The 20,274-nt window shown below is 41.9% G+C and overlaps 1 protein-coding gene across 1 annotated transcript in view; it reads left to right on the top strand.

The window, feature by feature from the left end:
• The window catches only part of LRP2 (LDL receptor related protein 2), a 185,827-nt gene that overhangs the window by 109,027 nt on the left and 56,526 nt on the right, over positions 1–20,274 (top strand). The window contains exons 37-47 of the mRNA XM_084812398.1: positions 39–278; positions 2,351–2,539; positions 4,765–5,685; positions 6,625–6,790; positions 7,858–8,016; positions 8,963–9,252; positions 9,829–10,032; positions 11,326–11,568; positions 14,312–14,437; positions 16,572–16,691; positions 20,025–20,156. Of these exons, the coding sequence (XP_084668524.1) occupies positions 39–278; positions 2,351–2,539; positions 4,765–5,685; positions 6,625–6,790; positions 7,858–8,016; positions 8,963–9,252; positions 9,829–10,032; positions 11,326–11,568; positions 14,312–14,437; positions 16,572–16,691; positions 20,025–20,156 (2,790 nt within the window). The remainder of the gene's footprint in view (positions 1–38; positions 279–2,350; positions 2,540–4,764; positions 5,686–6,624; positions 6,791–7,857; positions 8,017–8,962; positions 9,253–9,828; positions 10,033–11,325; positions 11,569–14,311; positions 14,438–16,571; positions 16,692–20,024; positions 20,157–20,274) is intronic.

Genomic DNA, 20,274 nt, shown 5'->3' with positions numbered 1-20,274 from the left:
GTAGTTGTTTAGATTTAGATGTGTCTCTCCCTCTTTAGAGTCTGCTGGTTCCTCAAATGGCTGCAGTAACAACCTTGGGATTTGTCAGCATCTGTGCCTGCCTGTACCGGGTGGGCTCTTCTCTTGTGCGTGTGCTACTGGCTTTCAGTTAAATCCTGATAATAGGACCTGCTCCCCATACAGCTCCTTTGTCGTTGTTTCCATGCTGTCTGCAATTAAAGGATTTAGCTTAGAGACGTCTGACCATTCGGAAGCAATGGTCCCTTTGGCAGGAAGAGGTAGGTAAAGATTATAGGAGATGAACAAAATCCTTTTATGTCCTCATGTCTTACGATTGCATATGAATAATTCTCTGTGTGCTTCTTGTGAAATATGTGTGCATTTAATGTTCTGAGACTAAAAGTGAGACGCAGAAGCTAGCTAACCAGAAACAGTTAAGTTTAAGGCAATTCATCTTAAGAAAAAATAGACCGGAATCCACAAAGGAGTTAATGCTGGAACATGGAAACAAAGGGCAGATTCTTGTCTACGGCCAGACACAGAGGTCAGTGACAAAGGTGTGGGAGCACAACACAAGGAGACCGTAATATGGAGAGTTTCTACACTCGTGATACACAGTCCTGATGGCCACTGGCACCATGTTGTTGGGGCAACTATGCGCAAGTGGAGAATCCAAGCTAAGTTATGTTTGTGCCAGCGCAGCTGCACAGCTTTTAAAATGGATGTCAAATGTTAAATGCCCTATGTAGAAACATGCTGAAGTGTTTTGGAAAGAGTTATCCATTCCCTTATCCAGAAGGGGAGGAGGGTGTTTATTTATTTGTCACATTTATAACCCATCTTTTCCTCAAAGGAGCCCAAGGTGGCATACATGATCCTCCTCTCCATTTTATCTTCACAACAACCCTGCGAGGTAGGTTAGGCTGAGACTCAGTGACTGGCCCAAAGTCACCTAGTGGGCTTCATGGCCAAGTGGAGACTTGAACCCGGTCCTAGTCCAACCCTTTAACCACTACACCTGACAAGGGTGTATCAAGCAGACCTAAATTGATTGAGTTATTTGAGTTGTAGGTCTGGTTCTTTCGCTATTAAAATCCATTCCAGCTGGACATTAAGCTGGAATTAAATAACCAAAGCCACTGTACTAGCTTAATTCTATTCACTGTATCCTTGGACTGCTTTGTGGATCCCAGTCAAATTAAGGACGCATGTCAATCAGCTAACACCAGCTAAAAGAGGGAAAACATTCATAGAATTTGCTGATCTAATAAGGTTCATTGGTTATGCATTATAACCTGGGCTTCAATTTACTGTGCTTTCCTTTTCTTGGGGGCTGGTTTGCAAATACATACACACACACCCACACACATATCACTTGATTTCTCGTTACTCACTTGATGGCAGCTGCATGTGCAAACTGACTCCATTGCAAACTATTGTACTTGAGGCTACATGAGTGATTTGAAAGTCTATGATGCAGTACCTGTGAGAGAACATTCACAGCCATCAAGTGATAATGAGTAAGTGTGTGTGAGAAACACTTTAATCAGAAGTCCCATTGAAATAACTCGCAACAGAAAAAGGTTATAAGGCTTTGGGCAGTATCCAGTTCTGTCATTCTGTTAGTGCAAATAACATTGCGCTAATGGAAATTAGGTTCTAAACTATGCGCAAGAGGAGAATCCAACTAAAGCTATGTTTGCGCAAGCACAGTTGTACAAACGATTGCGCATTATGCTTGCGCAACTGCTTGCGCATTATGCTTGCACAGCTTGTTGTACAACTGCTTGCAGAAGCGGTTGCACAAGTGCAGTTGGCAACTCCTTGCACAATGGAACGATCCAGCGGTGTTCTGCCAGCACTATTTGGGTTTGCAGAATGATAAACTGCTACCTTAAAGTGAACACAGATGTTAAGCCAGTGAAACTGTTGATCGATCAGAAAACTTTTGCCAATGGGTCTGTTGTAATTTGGAACAGAGAACAGGGAAGCAGCAGGGGAAAGAATAATGGAATTTCACTTCCAAATCAGAGGATGGGAGCTGAAAAAATTGCTCCTAAACTTAATGAAAATGGTTGGGGGACTTTTAGTATCAGGCCTAAGATAAGGCTGACAATGACAATGGTAGTTTGATCTCAATTTTTTCATAATCTAAGCTAGGGGTGGGGAAACTGTGCCCTTCCAGAAGTTGGACTCCAACTCCAATCAGCCCCAGCCAGCATGGGCAGTAGTCAAGGGTGATGGGAATTGGAGTTCAACAACCCCTGACCTAAGCTGAACAAACCACAAGCATCAAATAGAACTTTGCCTTACAAATGAACTACCTGCTTCCTGACTCATAATGTTTCAGGGAGAAATGCACTACACGTGGATGTCCACATGCCTTCTGGTTTCATTTACTGGTGTGACTTCAGCAGCAGAATCCCGTCTCAGAACGCAATACGCAAAATCAGGCCAGATGGCTCCTATTTTAGAAATGTCATCACAAATGGAATAGGATTCAACGGAATACGTGGCATTGCAATTGACTGGGTATCAGGTCAGTGCTGCTGCACAACGGACTTATTTCTGTTATGTATCTCTTGGAAATGCTTAAGTCAAAATGCAACTAATTTAAAGTGCAATTAAAAAGATTATCTAAAGTCTGTTTACTTTTAGGTCCCACTTAGGTCAATGGGACTTACTTCTAAATAAGTATACATTGGGCTTCAGCCTTAGAATATAAGAAATTAATGAGGTTACGTTTAAGGATATGAATGTATAGAACAGTTGTATCTGTCTACGGGATCTTCTTGCTTCCAACTAAGAATATGCCATATGTAGCCTTTTCTCCCTTCTGATTTCTGCTCTTAGTTCCTCAGATGGCCACTGAGACTGCAAAGTTCATTATAGAGTGATAAAAAAATGCCAGGATCGAATGAGACATCCACAGTATCATACAAGTGCCAGTGTGCCAGGGCTTTTCCAACCCCTTCTCCCTCTGCAGCCCATCACACAAGCCAAAAGGTTGGGGAAGCCTCCAGAGTGGGATTCACTATGGTGCAAGGGGGTGCAGCTGGAAGTGAAAACCATTAACCCTGTCCCCCATGCCTACGTAGCCCTCAGGATTCTGGCCAATAAGGGAAATACATTCCTCAGTAACCTAAGGTCCAATCTTGTGCATGTTTAAACAGAAAAAAGTCCTACAGCTCCCAGCATGGCTCAGCCAGAATGGCTGGCTGGGGCATGCTGGGAGTTGTAGGACTTTTTTTTCTATCTAAACATGCATAGGATTGCACCCCTAATGTATAAACTATAGAAGTTAACAAATCTCTGTCCACAGATCCTTTTGCAAAGTTCCTTTGTGATTACCTTTAGTTCAATCTCATGTTAGTTAATGGTCCCCCATGTTAGCTAGTTAATAGTCTAAATTACATTACATAGCAAATATTCTTAATACAACACACCAGTTTTTTATTTGATCACTTCATGTTAAATGATAATGGTTTCTTTTTCCTGGTTGGTATAATTATATCCTTTTCATAAGATGCCATTATAGATGTTCCATAATATTGCTAGTGAGTTCTTAAATAGTGTTTTGTAATGTAAGATGTATTGTAGCAATCCAAGTTTTGTATGTATGTCCAAAGGCAGAACTAATCTCCTATGAGAAAAAATACCATTTTAAATAATTCCAGAATAAAAAGTTGTTAATTTTAAGTAAGTTTTGCTGTCCATTTTCGGTGGCGCTTCTGTCAAGCTTACATAATTCAGAATGACTATCAACTATAAAACAAAGGTAATGTATAATGTCTTCTTATAGATGTTTTCATGATGATGCAGATACTTTGAACTGGTGCCTAAGGCCTGGTGCTGACATGACATTTAACATATAGTGTTAAATATAGTTTGCTGTCTTGACCCTGGTTAAGTTCCCAAACATACAAACCTGGTTCAAGAATGAGATGCAGTGAGCCTTAGGCTTATATGCTTCCCTCTCCTTCTCCAGCACACCTATGAGGAGTTCAGAAGCTTTCACTTCCATTTAAGATTCACTGTAGCATGTCATGACATCTGAACTCTGGAGAAGTTGTGGTTAATCTTTACTATGATTGTTTGAAACAAGCCAACCATCGTTTATGAAGCTAGCTTGTTTCGAGTAACCGTAGTTAAAATTAACCACAGTTTATGGTTTGGCCAACATGCTAAACTTCGGTTAATTTAAAACAGAAGCATAAACTTCCAGTCTCCTCACTGCTGCTACAGAGGAGAAGGGCGCGGAGGGCATGCAAGTTCAAAGCTTGCTGGGGCTCATTCATAACACTAAACCATGGGTTAGCATTACATCCAAACACAGCCAACGTGAAACTCTGGTTTAACTTGTTAATCTGGGTGGATGTCTGTGGGAGATACCAGCAAGACTGTTTGCCACCTTGTGAGCTGAGAGTCTGGAAAAGTGGGCAAACTTTATTAACTATGGTTTGCTGACTAAAGATGTAAAGCTTACATATGGTTAATGCAAACCAAATTTTGCAAATCCACATCAAATCATGCTGGTTTGTGGCCAATCCTTAACCATGGTTTAGGTGTTCAGAAATAAAACCTAACCATAATTAAAGAAAATAAGCCATGGTTATAGCTGGATAGGACCTAATTTGTAGGATCTTTCTTAACATTTCTATACTATACTTACATATATTTTACAATTTCAAACATTGTACTAGGATCTGAAGCTCATAGATAATATACGTTGCAGTGTTTTATATTTTCCTTTACCATACACAGGAAATCTCTATTTTACCAATGCATTCCCGATTGAGACATTTATAGAAGTTCTGCGTTTAAATACTACTTATCGCCGTGTACTACTTAAAACCACTGTGGATATGCCAAGACATATTGTAGTAGACCCGAAAAACAGATACCTCTTTTGGGCCGATTATGGACAGAACCCCAAGATAGAACGTGCACTTCTTGACTGCACCAATAGGACTGTGCTGGTATCCGAAGGTATTGTCACGCCACGTGGCTTAGCAGTAGATCACAACAATGGTTACATTTATTGGGTGGACGATTCTTTAGACATGATTGCAAGAATTTCACACAATGGCGGAGAGCCTGAAATTGTCCGCTATGGCAGCCGTTACCCAACTCCGTATGGCATTACTGTTTTTGAAAACACTATGATTTGGGTGGATAGGAACTTGAAAAAAATCTTCCAAGCCAGCAAAGAGCCTGGAAATACTGAACAGCCAACAGTGGTAAGAGACAACATCAATTGGCTGAGGGATGTTACCATTTACAACAGCCATTATCAGTCACAGTCTCCCACTGACATCAACAACAATCCATGCCTGGAGAACAATGGAGGCTGTTCCCACCTGTGTTTTGCACTTCCTGATCTGCAAACACCAAAGTGTGGGTGTGCATTTGGATTGCTAGGAAATGATGGTAAAACGTGTTCCATTTCAACGGACAACTACCTGATCTTCGCCTTGGAGAATGCCCTTAGAAGCATACACCTGGATCCTGAGAACCATAGCCCCCCGTTTCGTACAATGAATGTATTAAGAACTGCAGTCGCTCTGGATTATGACAGCGTGAACAACATAATCTATTTCACTCAAAGCTCTCCAGCAGGCACAGGAAGAATCAGTTCTGTTAGTATCTCTTCTGGAACTAGTAACCCAGCCATAGTGGCATCAGGTAAAGAGTATTAAATACCAGAACTCAGGAATCTTATAGCCCAGTCTTATGGATATTTGCTCAGAAGGAAGTCCAAGTTAGTTCAGTGGGATTTACCCTCAAGTAAGTTTGCATAGGACTGCAACCTGATTATTCAATTCATTATTGATATTACATCTGTGTGCATAGTTTGCAGCAGTTATCAAATGAAGCTGCAAGTATATTACCAGGAAGTAACTCCCATTGAACTCAACATAATTTTTGTGCTGAGTAAATATAATTAGGATTGGGTAGTAACTGGCTGTCCTCCTGAATATGTTTTCTTGGAAGCAGGTGCTAGGAAGATTTACTAATATGTAAATATCATTAGAACTAGAATGTATATTTTATATTTCTAGGTTATAAAACTTCTGAATAATTTCATTTGATACTGTGTTGTATGCTTTTGCTGGAACTTTAAATGATTCCTCAGCCAGTATATTATTCCAACAGTGTCAGTGATTATGCTAATACACCACAATCCTAAGTAACATTTGCCTGGAATTAGGTCAGCATGATTTCAGTGAAATGTGCTTTTCCCCAAATAAATGTGCTTTGAATGTTTTTTTTTTTAATTATTATTGCTAACAGTATTATAGAGGCCACAACTCTTCTGTTTACTTGCAATATATAAAAAAAACAAAGCACATGAAGGCAGTATATAAAAATAAAGTACATGGGTATGATGTAGAAGTTACCAAGTTAGGGAATATTCATACTTTCATGGTCTCAGAAAGTCTGTTTCATAATGTCTGTATGGGAGCAGACTCCTTGCCTTCTGTTACGGAGTGAAATCTGTTCTTTAATTAAAACAGACAAAGGTAGAATAAGAGAGGGTTTTGGACACATTGATTGATTGGATAACATTTTCATGCAGAGATTTATTTGTTCTCTATGTTGCATTTGTCGATGCATCTTAAGATTTGGGAACCCCAGATGGCATAGCCTTTGATTGGATCAACAACAGACTTTATTACAGTGACTATCTAAATCAGACTATCAGTTCAATGGCTGTGGATGGATCTAATCGCTCTGTGGTGGCCCGCGTTCCACGTCCAAGGGCCATTGTTTTGGATCCTTGCCAAGGGTAAGCTGTGCTCTCTGCGTATTGAAACAAAGGGATACCTATTTCTGACTAGTGGGATTTTTTTCTGCCTTCATCTTCCCAACATTAATATGGGAATCTTTGAAATATCCAGTTCTTTTTCATGATTGTCTCTGCCTTTCCATATTTGAGATTCTGTGCCTGTTCAGAGCATCTTCAGAACTTTTAGGTAGGAGGAAGGCATTGTTGTCCTCCCATGAAGGCTACATTTACTCTGATCGGCGAGGGAGCACCTTCCTACTCAGTTCCCTTCCAACAATTATGCGAACAGCTGCATTGAGAACCTTTTCCGTCAGTGGCTTGTTCTCACTAAGCTCTTTAGGTGTTGGCTAGATTTTTGCTCCTCGCTGTTTCTTTGTCTCATCTGTGTGTGGATTTCCTTTCTTTGAAAGTGTGTGCATGTTGTTGAGCCTTTGCACATCTGAAGTGCAGCAAGTGATCTTTAAGAAGCAGGAGCAATCAGGCAGCCTGCACCAGCACACTGCTGGTGCACAACAACCCAGGATTTAAAGAAACTCCTGGGTAGTTGTGATGTGTGAACTGAGGTGAGCTGACCCCCCACCCCAGTAATAATCACAAACTGCATCAAGTGTTGGTGGGTGTAAGCCAAGCCAAGCGACAGAGCTATCATGTGACGATGTCAACCAGTCAAACAAGGCCTCTTCTGGTTGTGCACAAAGAATTGTGCGACCCATCCCATGGTCTCTGCAACACATGTAAAATGTCATGTTTTGTAACTTTGCATGAGTGGACATTTGATAAAGACCACACAAGGTTGAGCCCTTGCCACAGCCAGCTTTAGGATCAGGCATTTCGTCTCCTCACCTGAGACAGATCGCTTCAGTGTTCTGCCCCCTTTCCCAAGGGTGGTTTAGGACCTTCTCAGTAAAGGCTCTGGTGCGGTCCTTGCAGCCACTTAACTCTCTTCACACACCTTCTCCTTGCCTGTGCTTACCCATAGGTGTTTTACTGCCGTAGGTGAAAGTAGGTTTCTTTACTGGCTCCTCAATTTGCCATCAAGACACCTTTCTCAACTGTATTGTCCGTAGGTACATGTACTGGACTGACTGGAGTTCCAGTGCTAAGATCGAACGAGCGACGCTTGGAGGAAACTTCAGGACTGCCATTGTAAGCACCAACTTAGTATGGCCAAATGGACTTACACTGGACTATGAGGAACAGCAGCTTTATTGGGCTGATGCAAATTTGTATGTATTTGTGTTTCATTTGCTTATGCTTTGGCACTATATATTTTATTTATTTAGAGAGCAATCCTGTGTCCCCTATACAGCGTCTGGGGGAGATAGGGTTTTTTAGTTTCCCAGCTCCGAGGTCACAGCTGGGAAATGGTGCTTGCTGCTCCCACCCCCTCGTAGCTGGGACGGCGAGAACCGCACCACCGCTGCCTCTGTGCTCGGAGCATGGAGGTGTGAAAATGGGGCGGAGATGGGAGGAGACCACGGAAGCTGTTTTAAACAGCTTCCTATGTGGTCCCCAGGCCCGCTCCCGCCCCCTCCCTGAAGCTGTCCTTAGACACATGGAAATGTGCATCTAAGGCAAAGTGCAGGGCGGCTGCAGTACAGAGAGAATCCTCTGCTCCGTGCTGCTTCCACCATGCATTGGATAGGTGTTCACCTCCGACTTCAGGGGAGGTCGAAGGTGCCCGTCTGTCTCTATAGGATTGTGCATATATTTATTTATTTGTGGCATTTATGTACAGCTGGATGTAATAAAATCTCTCATTTTATTTTAATGACTCCTGTAACCTAGAACAATTACATGGGCTTTCACATAATTAATATTATTACTTTAAATCATTAGCATTTGCATGTACAGGAGTCTGACACCTGTATGTGGTCGTAGTCTAAATAAGATGTAATCATTCCATAATGTAGAAAATGCGTTTTGTGCAAATGCTAATGATCTAAAGTAATAATACTAATTATGTGAATGCCCATGTAATTGCTCTAGGTCACAGGAGTGCCTTGAACTTAACAACCATTGTGTTACCTTAAAGACTAATGAATTTTAAAAATGAGCTTTGATGTGTGTCTCAACATTCCCCCTATGGGGTCTGTAGGCACTTAAAAATGTATGGAAAGTTAGAGAGGCCCATGATTTGTGTTCACATGCTAACATTCCTACTTGTTTTAGACAGAAGATCGAGCGCAGCTCCCTTACAGGTGCAAATCGTGAGGTAATTATTAGCACTGCCCTATATCCGTTTGCGATGACGCTGTTTGATCAGCACATCTACTGGACAGACTGGAACACCCGAAGTATTTATAGAGCCAACAAATATGATGGGTCAGATCAGATGGTTATGATCTCGAGCCTGGCAAACAGGCCGATGGATATTCATGTTTGGGCCAAAAGCAAGCAACAGCAGTGCAGCAATCCTTGTAACCAGTTTAATGGCGGTTGTAGTCACATCTGTGTAACAGGTAAAATTATTCTCCAGTTTTACCACGCTACTGATTATGGGGTGGCAACATGAGTGTTATAACAAACACACAACATCAACAAACTTTGTATTTGGTGATTGTGTTTTAACTGTGGGGGTTCTGTCATTTTTTCGAAATTGCCATTTTGTATATGTCTGCTTTTGAAGTCAGTGATTAAATTCGCACTGGTGCAAGATGGAGGAGAGCTGGGTTGGTTCTAAGTATATTTGAAGCCCTCATGTGGCATGCTTGCCGCATTCAGCTGCAAAAGAGGTATTGGTTTAGGCCCTCCCTGGAGTCCTTAAATTCATCTTCCATGCCAATATAAATTATAATAGTTGTAGTCCTGAAAACACTCTGCTTTAGTCTCATTAACAAATAGAGCTCCTCCAGAGGACATAAAAAAGAGACTGCTGTAGAGTACACAGTTAAACCACTGAGGGCCTTGTGGTGTAAGAGACCGTTGTCAACTTTCATCCATAGGTACAAGTCAATGAAGATTTCAGATGTACATTTTGGGGGATGTTTTATGTGAGATATTGTTAAAATTGTTGCTGTTTTTGTTGTAATTAATAGGTCCTGCTGGTGCGGAGTGTCAGTGCCCTGCTGAAGGACGCTGGTATTTAGCCAATAACAACAAGCATTGCATTGCGGACAATGGTACAAGATGCGAGGGATCCCTGTTCACCTGTCTGAATGGCCGGTGCATCTCCGAGCGCTGGAAGTGTGACAACGATAATGACTGTGGGGATGGCAGTGATGAACTTGAAAGTGTGTGTGGTAAGCACGTCTGTGACTGAATCTGAAGCAAGTTCTTGCTCAGTTGCTATGGATCTGGGGGAAAATATTTTGAAAGAGGTGAAACCTGGAAAGTGACCAGGTTTGTGTACAAATGCTAAGTTAATTCAACATGCAATTCTTGTGGTGGGAAATGGACAGGTACAGGGCACATGGGGTAGTAGCTGATGTTAGTCCTACATAGAGTAGACCCAGTGAAATAAATGGGACTTAAGTTAGTTGTTATTAATGTCTCATTCATTTCAGTGGTTCTACTCTACATAGGACTAACTACATACTACCCCATGGTAAAGATGTTGAAATTAACATCTTAGTTTGTTTCTAACCTAGTTAGTTTCAGACAGTGTAGAAAAAAAAATAACCTGATTTCTGGAAGGTCTGGGAAGTATTCGCCCAGTTTGGGCATTTACGAAGTAAAAATAATAACTTGGGTGTGTGACTTAAGGGAGGAATTTCCAGAGGGTAGCTGTGCTAGTCTGTTGCAGCAAAAACAACAAAGGGTCTTGTGGTGCCTTAAAGACCAACAAGTAACAAGACTAACCAATGTGCTAGTCTGTAAGGTGCCACAAGACTCTTTGTTGTTAAGGGAGGAAAGCTCCTTGAAGAATGACGTGTTCTTAATTAAGCCACTAATAACTGGAGAATTTCTAATACTGTTTCTTTTCTCACCAATTCTTTATAAGTATGTTGCAAATTTAGGGCTGTGTGCTACTCCTCCTCTTCCCTAAGCACACCCTTGGGTGCACATAGCCATCCTGAGAGCACAGCTCTCTGTGCATTGGAGGGCTGCTGACAAGGGAGGAAGGACTGGTGTATGGAGCAGCATCCACAGAAGGGGAGAATACACCAGAGGACTTTGTCGCTTTCTGTTAACATTCAGTTAAAGAACTGGAGCAAACCCAGGATCCATAAAGTAAATGAATGTCATGTTTCCCATTGACTTTTGAATGACAACGTAGTTTTGTAACTTTAGGGCAATATCTTCACTCTGGACTCCAACTTCTTCCTTTCCATTTGAACTTCTCTCTCATATAAGGCAAGAAGGGATTTGTAGGGATTTGTAATCTCTGGGAATTTTCCATGTAAAACAAAACAAAAACTGCCTTCTGTTTGACTGATTCAAGATGTGTATTTTATTTTACATGCAGTCCGTTTTGCAGCCGTGTTTGCCCTAGCAGGTAAAACAAAGTGCTGTGTATTTCTTTGCTGCATTTGTCAAGGCCTCTAGACTCTCTTCTGTCAATGACATTTCTTTGCCACGTTTATCTCCTTCAGCTTTTCATACCTGTCAGCCGACAGCTTTCACCTGCAGCAATGGGCGGTGTGTACGCTACGCTTATCGCTGTGATCACTACAATGACTGTGGAGACAACAGTGATGAGGTGGGCTGCTTGTTCCGAACTTGTGACTCCCACACAGAGTTTACTTGCAATAATGGAAGGTGTATATCCCTTGAATACGTCTGCAATGGTGTAAACAACTGTTATGATAATGGCACTTCAGATGAGAGAAATTGCCGTAAGTTGATTAAAACTACATATTGTCCTTTAGGATCTGATTCTTTAGGCTTCAGAAGAGGAAAAAATGCTCAGAAAGAATCAGTGAAAGGGAAGAAATCGTTTAATAAAAGCTATCTGATATTTTCAACATAATATGTCAAATTTACAGGAAGCATAAGACACTGATTGGATATTACTTGATCATTTGTTGGTACTTGAGAAATGTTCTAACTAGTTTCTAAAGTTGAGGATGTTGTGTTTCAGATGTTGGAGACTGGATGATATAGCATATCCTTAGTGTATATTTTATAACCACCCCAGAATGTGAATTCATTGAAGTTAATGGGAACGTTGACAATGCTTCTATGGAATTTATGTACACATTGAGCACTAACCAAAGTATACCTAGTCCCATGGCTCTTTGGACCAGCAAAAAAGTGCTTAAGATTTAGGTTCTTCTCTTGCCTTCTGGTCTTGGTCTGGCTGCTGCTGAAGCAATGGTGCTGGCACCATATTTGGGGCCATGATGCTGCAGGGTGCAGAATCTCAGGCTTCGGGACCCAGTCTGGCCCTGCGGTTCCCCAAAAGGTCTTCCCCTTTTCCCCAGCCAGCAATCGTTCGGTGGTTTCCTGGCTTTCGTGCAGTTTTTCCCCATTCTAAAAGGTTGATATGCCTCTCCTAAGGCTTAGTTACTGGCCGTAAGAGTTTTGTGCTACTATATCCTGGTATATTTTCCCTAATGTTGACCACACCCCTTTTGCCTTTGGCCCTGCCCACCTCTGCTTCTCCGGGTAGGGCAAGGAAAGAATCCTGCCTGAAACCCTGGAGAGCTGCTGCCAGTCAGTGGCGATAGTACTGGGCTAGATGGACCGATGGTCTGATGCAGTATAAGGCAGCTTCCTATGTTCCTAATGTGGTTCTTGAGAGCTTCTCCGAAATGGAGTTTGGCACTTGGGCTGAAAGAGGTTCTTCACTCTTGCTGTACAGTTTTTCATAGGACTGAGATGATCAGAGAGTGTGCAGGTAAGAGTGGAGGAGGAGTGCAAGTCCTTCCTCTACTTGTCTACAGGCAGCATGTCTTTATTGGAGACCAGCAGAGAGTTCTATCAGTATAATCCTACACGCATCTTTCTCAGTAGTTATTGTTCTGGATCGAAGGGACATTGTCAAAGTACAGAGGTATATGATGATGTCCCGTTTGCTGGATAATCAGTGGCATAAGGCAATTTTTCTGGATCCAGGGATTCAGGGATTAATGATGAAGGACGCCCCTTTCGTGGGTAAAAAGCCAGCCCATAGTAGCAGCTCCCTCTCATGTCCATTGCAATACTTGCTGCATACCTAGAACTGCAAATGAGGTTGTCTTGCCTCTGGCCGTAATATAGTGCCAGAAGGCTGTGTTCAGCTTGATGGGTCACAAGTTGTATAAGCCTTGCACTAAATGCTGAACTGGATCTTGTTGATGCTTGATCAACAAGGAGCAGGCATCCAATTGTTGCTTGGTGATTCATCACATTACTGTCAAGCAACTGGTTATAGCTGGTGAAGAGGCTGTTTTGAATCAAGAGGCAGACACTTTTGGGGAAGGCAGAATGTCCTAAGAAGGACAGGAATATCAGAAGCTGCCTTATACTGAGTCAGACAATGGATCCATCCAGCTCACTGACTGGCAGTGGCTCTCCAGGGTTTCAGGCAGGAATTTTTCCAGGCTTGCCTGGAGATGCCGGGGATCGAACTTGGGACCTTCTGCATGCAGAGCAGGTGCTCTGCCACTGAGCTACGGCCTCTCCCCTATGCGTGAGACAGAGTATGTTTGCCAGGAAGGGAACCGATTTGAACCTTTACTACTCATGTGACCCATGTTAAATACATTGAAACACTATAGCTAGAGTTGGGCAAATAATTCAGAATTAAGGGATGTTTGCTTTCTGATTATGATATATTGGTAAAAATGTGTTTTTTTTAACTAAAAGAAGCAGCTCTATTTTAAGAATAATACAGATGACAAACGTTCCTTGGTTCAGTTAATATTGTGCAGTTATCATGGTTAAATGGGTCATGGGTGGAATGCAGTTAGCTTACCCACTGGCAGAATGATCTCTGTCAGAGAGAAAGAGGCAATTCCCCCTTCCCTCCCACCATAAAAAAATCTGCTTCAGAGGGTTGGGGGCCCCTGCGGAACAGATTTTGTGAGTATGCAGGGAGCTGCAGTGGGAAGAAAAGAGGAATCCACTTGTACAATGTTGAATTCCGCCCCATGTGATTTTGTTTCTATCCCATATATTCTGTCTCACACATTAACTACAATGTGGTTTTCATAGAGAAGTCTGTTTGAAATGTGCTTTCTACCTAATTTTGGATAATATTCCTAAATGGTCACTGAAAGCGGAAGGGGAAAAGCTTTAATCATGGCTAAATATAATTTTTTTATCTGATATAAACAATGAGTATATATCAGTGGATCAACTAATATTTTGTGGTATGTGGATATACTGAAAATAGGTGATTGAATGGTGGGTAGTGGGCTTAATTATTGTCCTCAGGATTAAAATATTAGCTCATCCCTGTAGAAGGGATCTTAAGCTAATTTAGAATGATACATAAAAGTATCTTTTGATATTTCATCCCAGGACAGCTCAAATTCCAAGGAATAGAGCTGTTTATAATTAAAGTTTTACAAAAAGAAGCCAGTGTGTTACATTTTAAGGAGGAAAAAAAAAATCTAAAATCTTCCCTCCTCTTATTTTCTTTTTCTCTTAAAGCTGAACGTACTTGTCAGTCCGGTTATACCAAATGTCAGAGCACAAACATATGCATTCCTCGAACTTATCTTTGTGACGGGGATAATGACTGTGGTGACATGAGTGATGAGAGCCCTACTCACTGTGGTAAGCTAATGGTTCCCCCAATTACCCTCCTCCGCTTCATGCTCCTGCACCTTGATAAAAGCCAAACATTCTTGTAGCTTCTATTCTTCCGCTTTTAGGACTATGTTTCAAAAGACACAGTTGATGTTTGTGTGAGCCTGTGTGTGTGTGCGCCCGCCTGCATGTGCATGTGTGACGGGAACCTAGTGATGAATGTCTGGAGCTTAAAATGAAAGACAGAAGTTCTCTAAATGAGAGACGTATTGTTTGGTGGTTTCCCAGGTTTTGTGCAGTTTTTTCTCCATTCTAAAATGTTAAAATGCCTCTTAAGGCTTAGCTTCTGGCAGTGAGAGCTTTATTCTACAGTATGCTGGTCTTTTTGGCCTTCTCCTTTTGCCTTCTGGCTCACTCACCACTGGAATGCAGTCCCCAAGAGCTTTTATGAAATGGAACTTGGTCTTTGGGCTGAAAGAGGTTCAACACTCGTGACAGGAGTCCTTTCCAGCCCCACCTGGAGATGCTAGGGATTGAACCTGGGACCTTTTGCATGCAAAGCATGTGCTCTCCCTCTGAGTTCCGGCTCCTCCCCAGAATTGACCTTGAGGCCCAGAATGATGTGGGAGGTGAGTCAGTTAACACCTAGGTTGTGAAGGAAAAATGCATACACTCATAAATTCATACTGCGAGTCCTCAAGCAAAGAAGCCGCAGAGCTGTTTATAAAGAACTTCTAGTATGAACAATGCCTTTTTCCTATTCATACAGACTACTGCTGTGAAGTATTTGGTAACTTTTGCTCCCATTTCCCAGATGGGGGAAACTAGGATTTCCTTCACACACTCAGCAGGGGAACCACCTCCATGTAGCAAAGACGTACACCAATGCTGCAGAGGCATGTATGTGAATGAGGTCACATGGGGGGGGCACTTGTGTGGGTCTTTCTCAAGTGATTGGTGCCCTCTCTTCCAGCAGAGTCCTGGTTACATAGTAAAAATCCATGCAGTTGGCCCCACCTACATAGTCACTTTATTTATACATATGCCCCTAAAATGTAGGATCAAACCATTCTGCTGGCTGTGCATGTGACTAGGGACTGCAGCAGTAACTTTCCAGAGTTTGCCTGTGAGTCCAAGGCTGAATTGAGATTGAGAGTCTTCTTACTCCAAATCCAGAGCTTCTGTTGCATGACTGCTCTGGTCCCCTTTTTATTTATTATTAATTATTAATTTTTATTTTTATCTTTATCTTGCACTTCCTCTTGGGGCAGCAGCCTAGATGATTCTCTGCATCCGTTATATTCATAACAACCCTGTGAGGAAAGATAGACTAAGAAAGAGAAATTGGTCCACGGTTAGCCAATGAACTTCCTGGCTGAATGATGAGTTGAATTTGCGTCTCCCCAGTCCTAGTTAACACTCTACCCGCTTCACCACACTGGCTCTTATTTCTCTAGAAATAATTTCTCTAGATGCTTTTAATGCCATCGTTATTATTTACTGTTTACTTAATGCAGTGGTGGCTCTAGAATTTTGAGGGGCCCTCAGGCAGGGCACCTTCAGTGGGCTCCCCAAACCTGGAAGAGGCAAGACATGCAAATAGAGAATTATGTTAGGCGGCATATCATCTTCATGGATGTTCTGTGCAAACTGCAAATGGTAACACTATTAGGGGACAATGGGCCCTCGGCTGCTCTTGGGAATTTACCCTGGTAAATGCCCAACTTTGCCTCTGAAGCATGTCCTGACTTAGTGCCAGCAATATGCTAAGGACTACATGGAGTATAGAAATAATGCAGTCCCTGCCCAGTGGGCTTCTATCATGGAAAGCTACTGCACTATGTAAATGAGCTGCGAATCAGGTCCAAATATCTCTTCCACCATGATCTCACTAGGTGGCCTTAGGCAAGCTACTCTCTATAAGCCTCACCCCCCCACCTTTACCAAATTTCAATATAAAGATGATCATATTAGTGACCTACTCCAGAAAATTGTTGCAAGGATTACTTATATATTTGAACCGCTTTGAACACCCGAGAGCTCAGTACAATTTACATGCTAGCTAAGGATTATCATTATGGAGTCAAATGCAACTTCATACCATTTGGAAGCAAAAGAAAAAGGATTGATAAAGCATATATTTTTTCCCCCATCCTTCCAGTCTCACTGACGTGCACCAATACTGAGTTTCGTTGTTCATCTGGCCGTTGCATTCCTGCTCATTGGTATTGCGATCAAGCAGTAGATTGCTCTGATAGTTCAGATGAGCCTGCTTCTTGTGGTAAGTTTGAAGTTAAAAACAGACTGATTCGAGAAAGTGAATGGGATAAGTTAAGGGATAGGCTAATGAGGGTCAACCTTATTAGCAAATGTGCCATAAGTGAAATCCAAAGTATGGGTAGGGGTGTACGAAACATACCAGTCCACTGGAGGAGTCTGCGGGGGGGGGGGGGGACCCGTCTCTCCCCCCCGGAATCCTCCCCAGCTGGCTCCAGCTCTGCCATTTGCGTCCCTGCCTTTGGCTGTGATTGGCTATGCATATAGTTACGTAGCCAATCACGGCCAAGGGCAGGGGCGCAAATGGCATCCGCTACGCTGGGCACCATTTTGTTCCGCAGCCCAGCAGTGGATGGCTGCGGAACGAAGACGATGACCTGGACCAACCGCTGCCAGATAGGGTCCGTCTCGGGGGGTGGCGGGGGTGGGGTAGTCCGTTCCACCACGGACTCTGGGGGGCCAGATTCTTTAGAAAGGGGTCCGTGGCAGATTCTCTGCCATCCCTAAGTATGGGACAATGTCACTGTAATGCGCACAACACCACATATGCAGCTCCTCCATGTTTTAGGGTAGCTTTGCCTATAGTTTACTCAGCTGAGGAACAGGGCATTATAGGATAGGCAGACATACAATACTTAGACTTGACCCTATCCATGACCAAGCCAGGCTCTTGTGTTCCAGTCTAGGAGTGCCACAAATTCCTTTTAACTATTCCACTTAATTGTACCCTTGCCACAGGTTGGCCAGCATGGAATAGGCCAGTAGAAATGGAAAATAATAATTTATACCTTATGAGGTATAATAGAGAGAGAGTGATTTTCAGAGCACCTAATTTGTGCAGTCCCCATCAGAGTGGAACCAAAACTTGTAAAGGGGAAGCATGCAGTTGCTTTTCGCTGGTAGAATCTTTTCTTATTTTACACTGCAATCCTGTGCATACTTACTTGGCAGTAAGCACCATTTACCACAGTGGAACCTACTTCTGAGGAAGCACGCATAGGATTATGCTGCTGAAACATCACTGTTACAGAATTGGTAAGGAGGCTTCTAGAACTACCATATACAAATAAAATGAATCTCAAAACTGAAGTTGTACATACTGGAGACCACTACCAAAATTGGAAGGACAGGAAAACTAGGCCATGAAGCGAAAATTGCGGTTTGCTTCTCTGTAACTTTATCACCAAGAGAAGAACTCACAGTGAAAGGGGAAACACGTGCATTCAGCTCTTTGATTTTATCAGTAACCATTTGTAAGTTACAGTGGCAAGAAAAAGTTTGTGAACCCATTAGTATTGTCACGTATTTCCAAGCTAAAATGTTACTAGATCTTAATCTAACACCATAATCTTAGATAAAGAACAATAGATAACCCCATTAATGACACACAAACATGATGATTTTTCAACATTTACTTATCCACAACTGATTCAACATTCAATATCCATGAGAGAAAAAGTATGTGAATCTTTAGATTTAGTACCTGGTGGCAGCCCTTTGAGCAGCAATGACTTCAAGTAAGTGTTTCCTGTAAACTGTTGGTCAGTCTCTCACATTGGTTTTGAAGAATTTTGACCCATTCCTGTATACAGAACTGCTTCAGCTCCATGACATTTGAGGGTTTCCTTGCATGAACAGCTCAATTCAGGTCCTGCCATAACATTTCGATGGGGTTTAGGTCCAGACTTTGACTAGGCCATTCTAAAACACAGAATTTCTTCTTCCTCGGCTGTTCTTTTGTAGATCTGCTTGTATGTTTAGGACCATTGTCTTGTTGCGTGACCCACTTTTGGTTCAGCTTCAGATCACAGATGGATGGCCTGACATTCTTCTCTAGAATCTTGTGATACACTGTAGAATTCATGGTTGTGTCAATGATGGCAAGCTGTACAGGTTCTGAGGCAGGAAAGCAGGACTAAACCATCTCATTCTCACAACCGTGCTTGATGGTTGGGATGAGGTTTTTCTGTTCATACCCAGTATTTTTTTTTTTTTTTGGTCAGACGTAACATTTCTCATGTTTGGCCTCCCAAACCCAGCCCTGAAGATCTGCGTAATTTATTGAACACTAGATTCTCATGATTCCCTTTAATTAAGCTGATGCAACCAGGGGTTCACGTACTTTTGCACATACCCTGACTCTTAAGTACGCATGTTTGTTTGTCTAATTGATACATAATTTTATTTCACAAGACTTGGAATTAGTTAATATAAACCCTATTGGATATTTAGAAAAGGATTGATTTTGATTCACGAAGGCTATCATGGTAAAACTATGGAATTGCTGTAATTATCACTAGGGTTCACAAACTTTTTCTCACCACTGTAGTTCTGGATTATTCCTAGACAGACATGATGTAGAGGCTGTATTTCTGTTGGAGTCCCCAGGAGGAATTTTGCCTGAATTCCCATTTGTATGACCGTATTTATAGTTTGTTTGTTTATTTATTACATTTCTATACCACCCAGTAGCCAGAGCCCTCTGGGCAATTCACAGCAATTAAAACCATAACATTCAACATGAGAAAATAGAATATGAAAGTTTAAAATGACAGTATAAAATAAAAATAACCAAATAAAACCTGGCAGCAGTGCAAAGGTTTAAAATACAGTAACAGATGTAAAACAACAGAAACTAAAAGATGAATTAAAACTGAAAAACTAGTTAAAACTATTCAAACTAAGATAGTTTGGTTCTTTAAAGCTTGGGGGATCTTGGCCAAATCCCAAGTGGGGTAGCACTGCCACCACCATTTTCTTTCCTTTTAAAAGTTTTGTAAGAGAAGGAAGTGAGATGGATAGAAAGAGCAGCAGAAGAAAAACGGACAGGAGACAGACCTACACGTAAACTAGTAAAAATGAGTCCCATGGAGCATGATGGGGTTAAAAGTCAGTCCCAGATAAGAAAAGAACGAACACCGCTGGTGTAAAACAGCAGTCTTGGATTGGCTACCAAGGATCATGCTTTCGTGGCATATGATTTCACTGTACCTCTATTCATACGTCAATATGTCGATCTTATGATTTGTTAGCTACCACCTCAGCAGAGCATGTGAACTGTCTCAGACTCTAGAGTCCAAGGGAAATGTTTTCCAAGGGAAAACATACCTGTATGCTTTGATGACACCATGGAGTTTAAGATGCATGTAAAGTGGGACTAGAGTTATTGAAGGGACATGACCTTCTTAAGACAGGAATTGTGATCTGAGGATTGATTTTCATAGTTTACTGTAAGAAATGGTTTGTGAAGATCTTTTCCCTTAGGGCCTGCTTCTTACATGTCTATTCTTATTGACACAGGAATGATTCTGCAAATCTCTCTCTCTTTTCTTTCAAGTACCCCCCGTGCGGAGCTGTTCAAGTGATCAGTTCAAGTGTGATGATGGCAGATGTATACCAGCTACATGGATCTGTGATGGTGATAATGACTGTGGTGACATGAGTGATGAGGACCAAAGACACAATTGTGGTAAGGAGCTATTAGACTTAAAGCTTTACAGTTGCTGCATCATTTTGTTTTTGTTATCCCATCCCTAGACTTCTTTCTTAAGTAATCTGTCCCTAGGATACAAAAGACTATAAGTGGT

The sequence above is a fragment of the Heloderma suspectum genome, chromosome 1 (assembly GCF_057233095.1).
Source record: "Heloderma suspectum isolate Gila_16-S chromosome 1, 16-S_ref, whole genome shotgun sequence".
Classification (NCBI taxonomy): Eukaryota; Metazoa; Chordata; class Lepidosauria; order Squamata; family Helodermatidae; genus Heloderma; species Heloderma suspectum.
The sequence above is the reverse complement of the archived record's forward strand: the minus strand, read 5'-3'. Positions and strand labels throughout refer to the sequence as shown.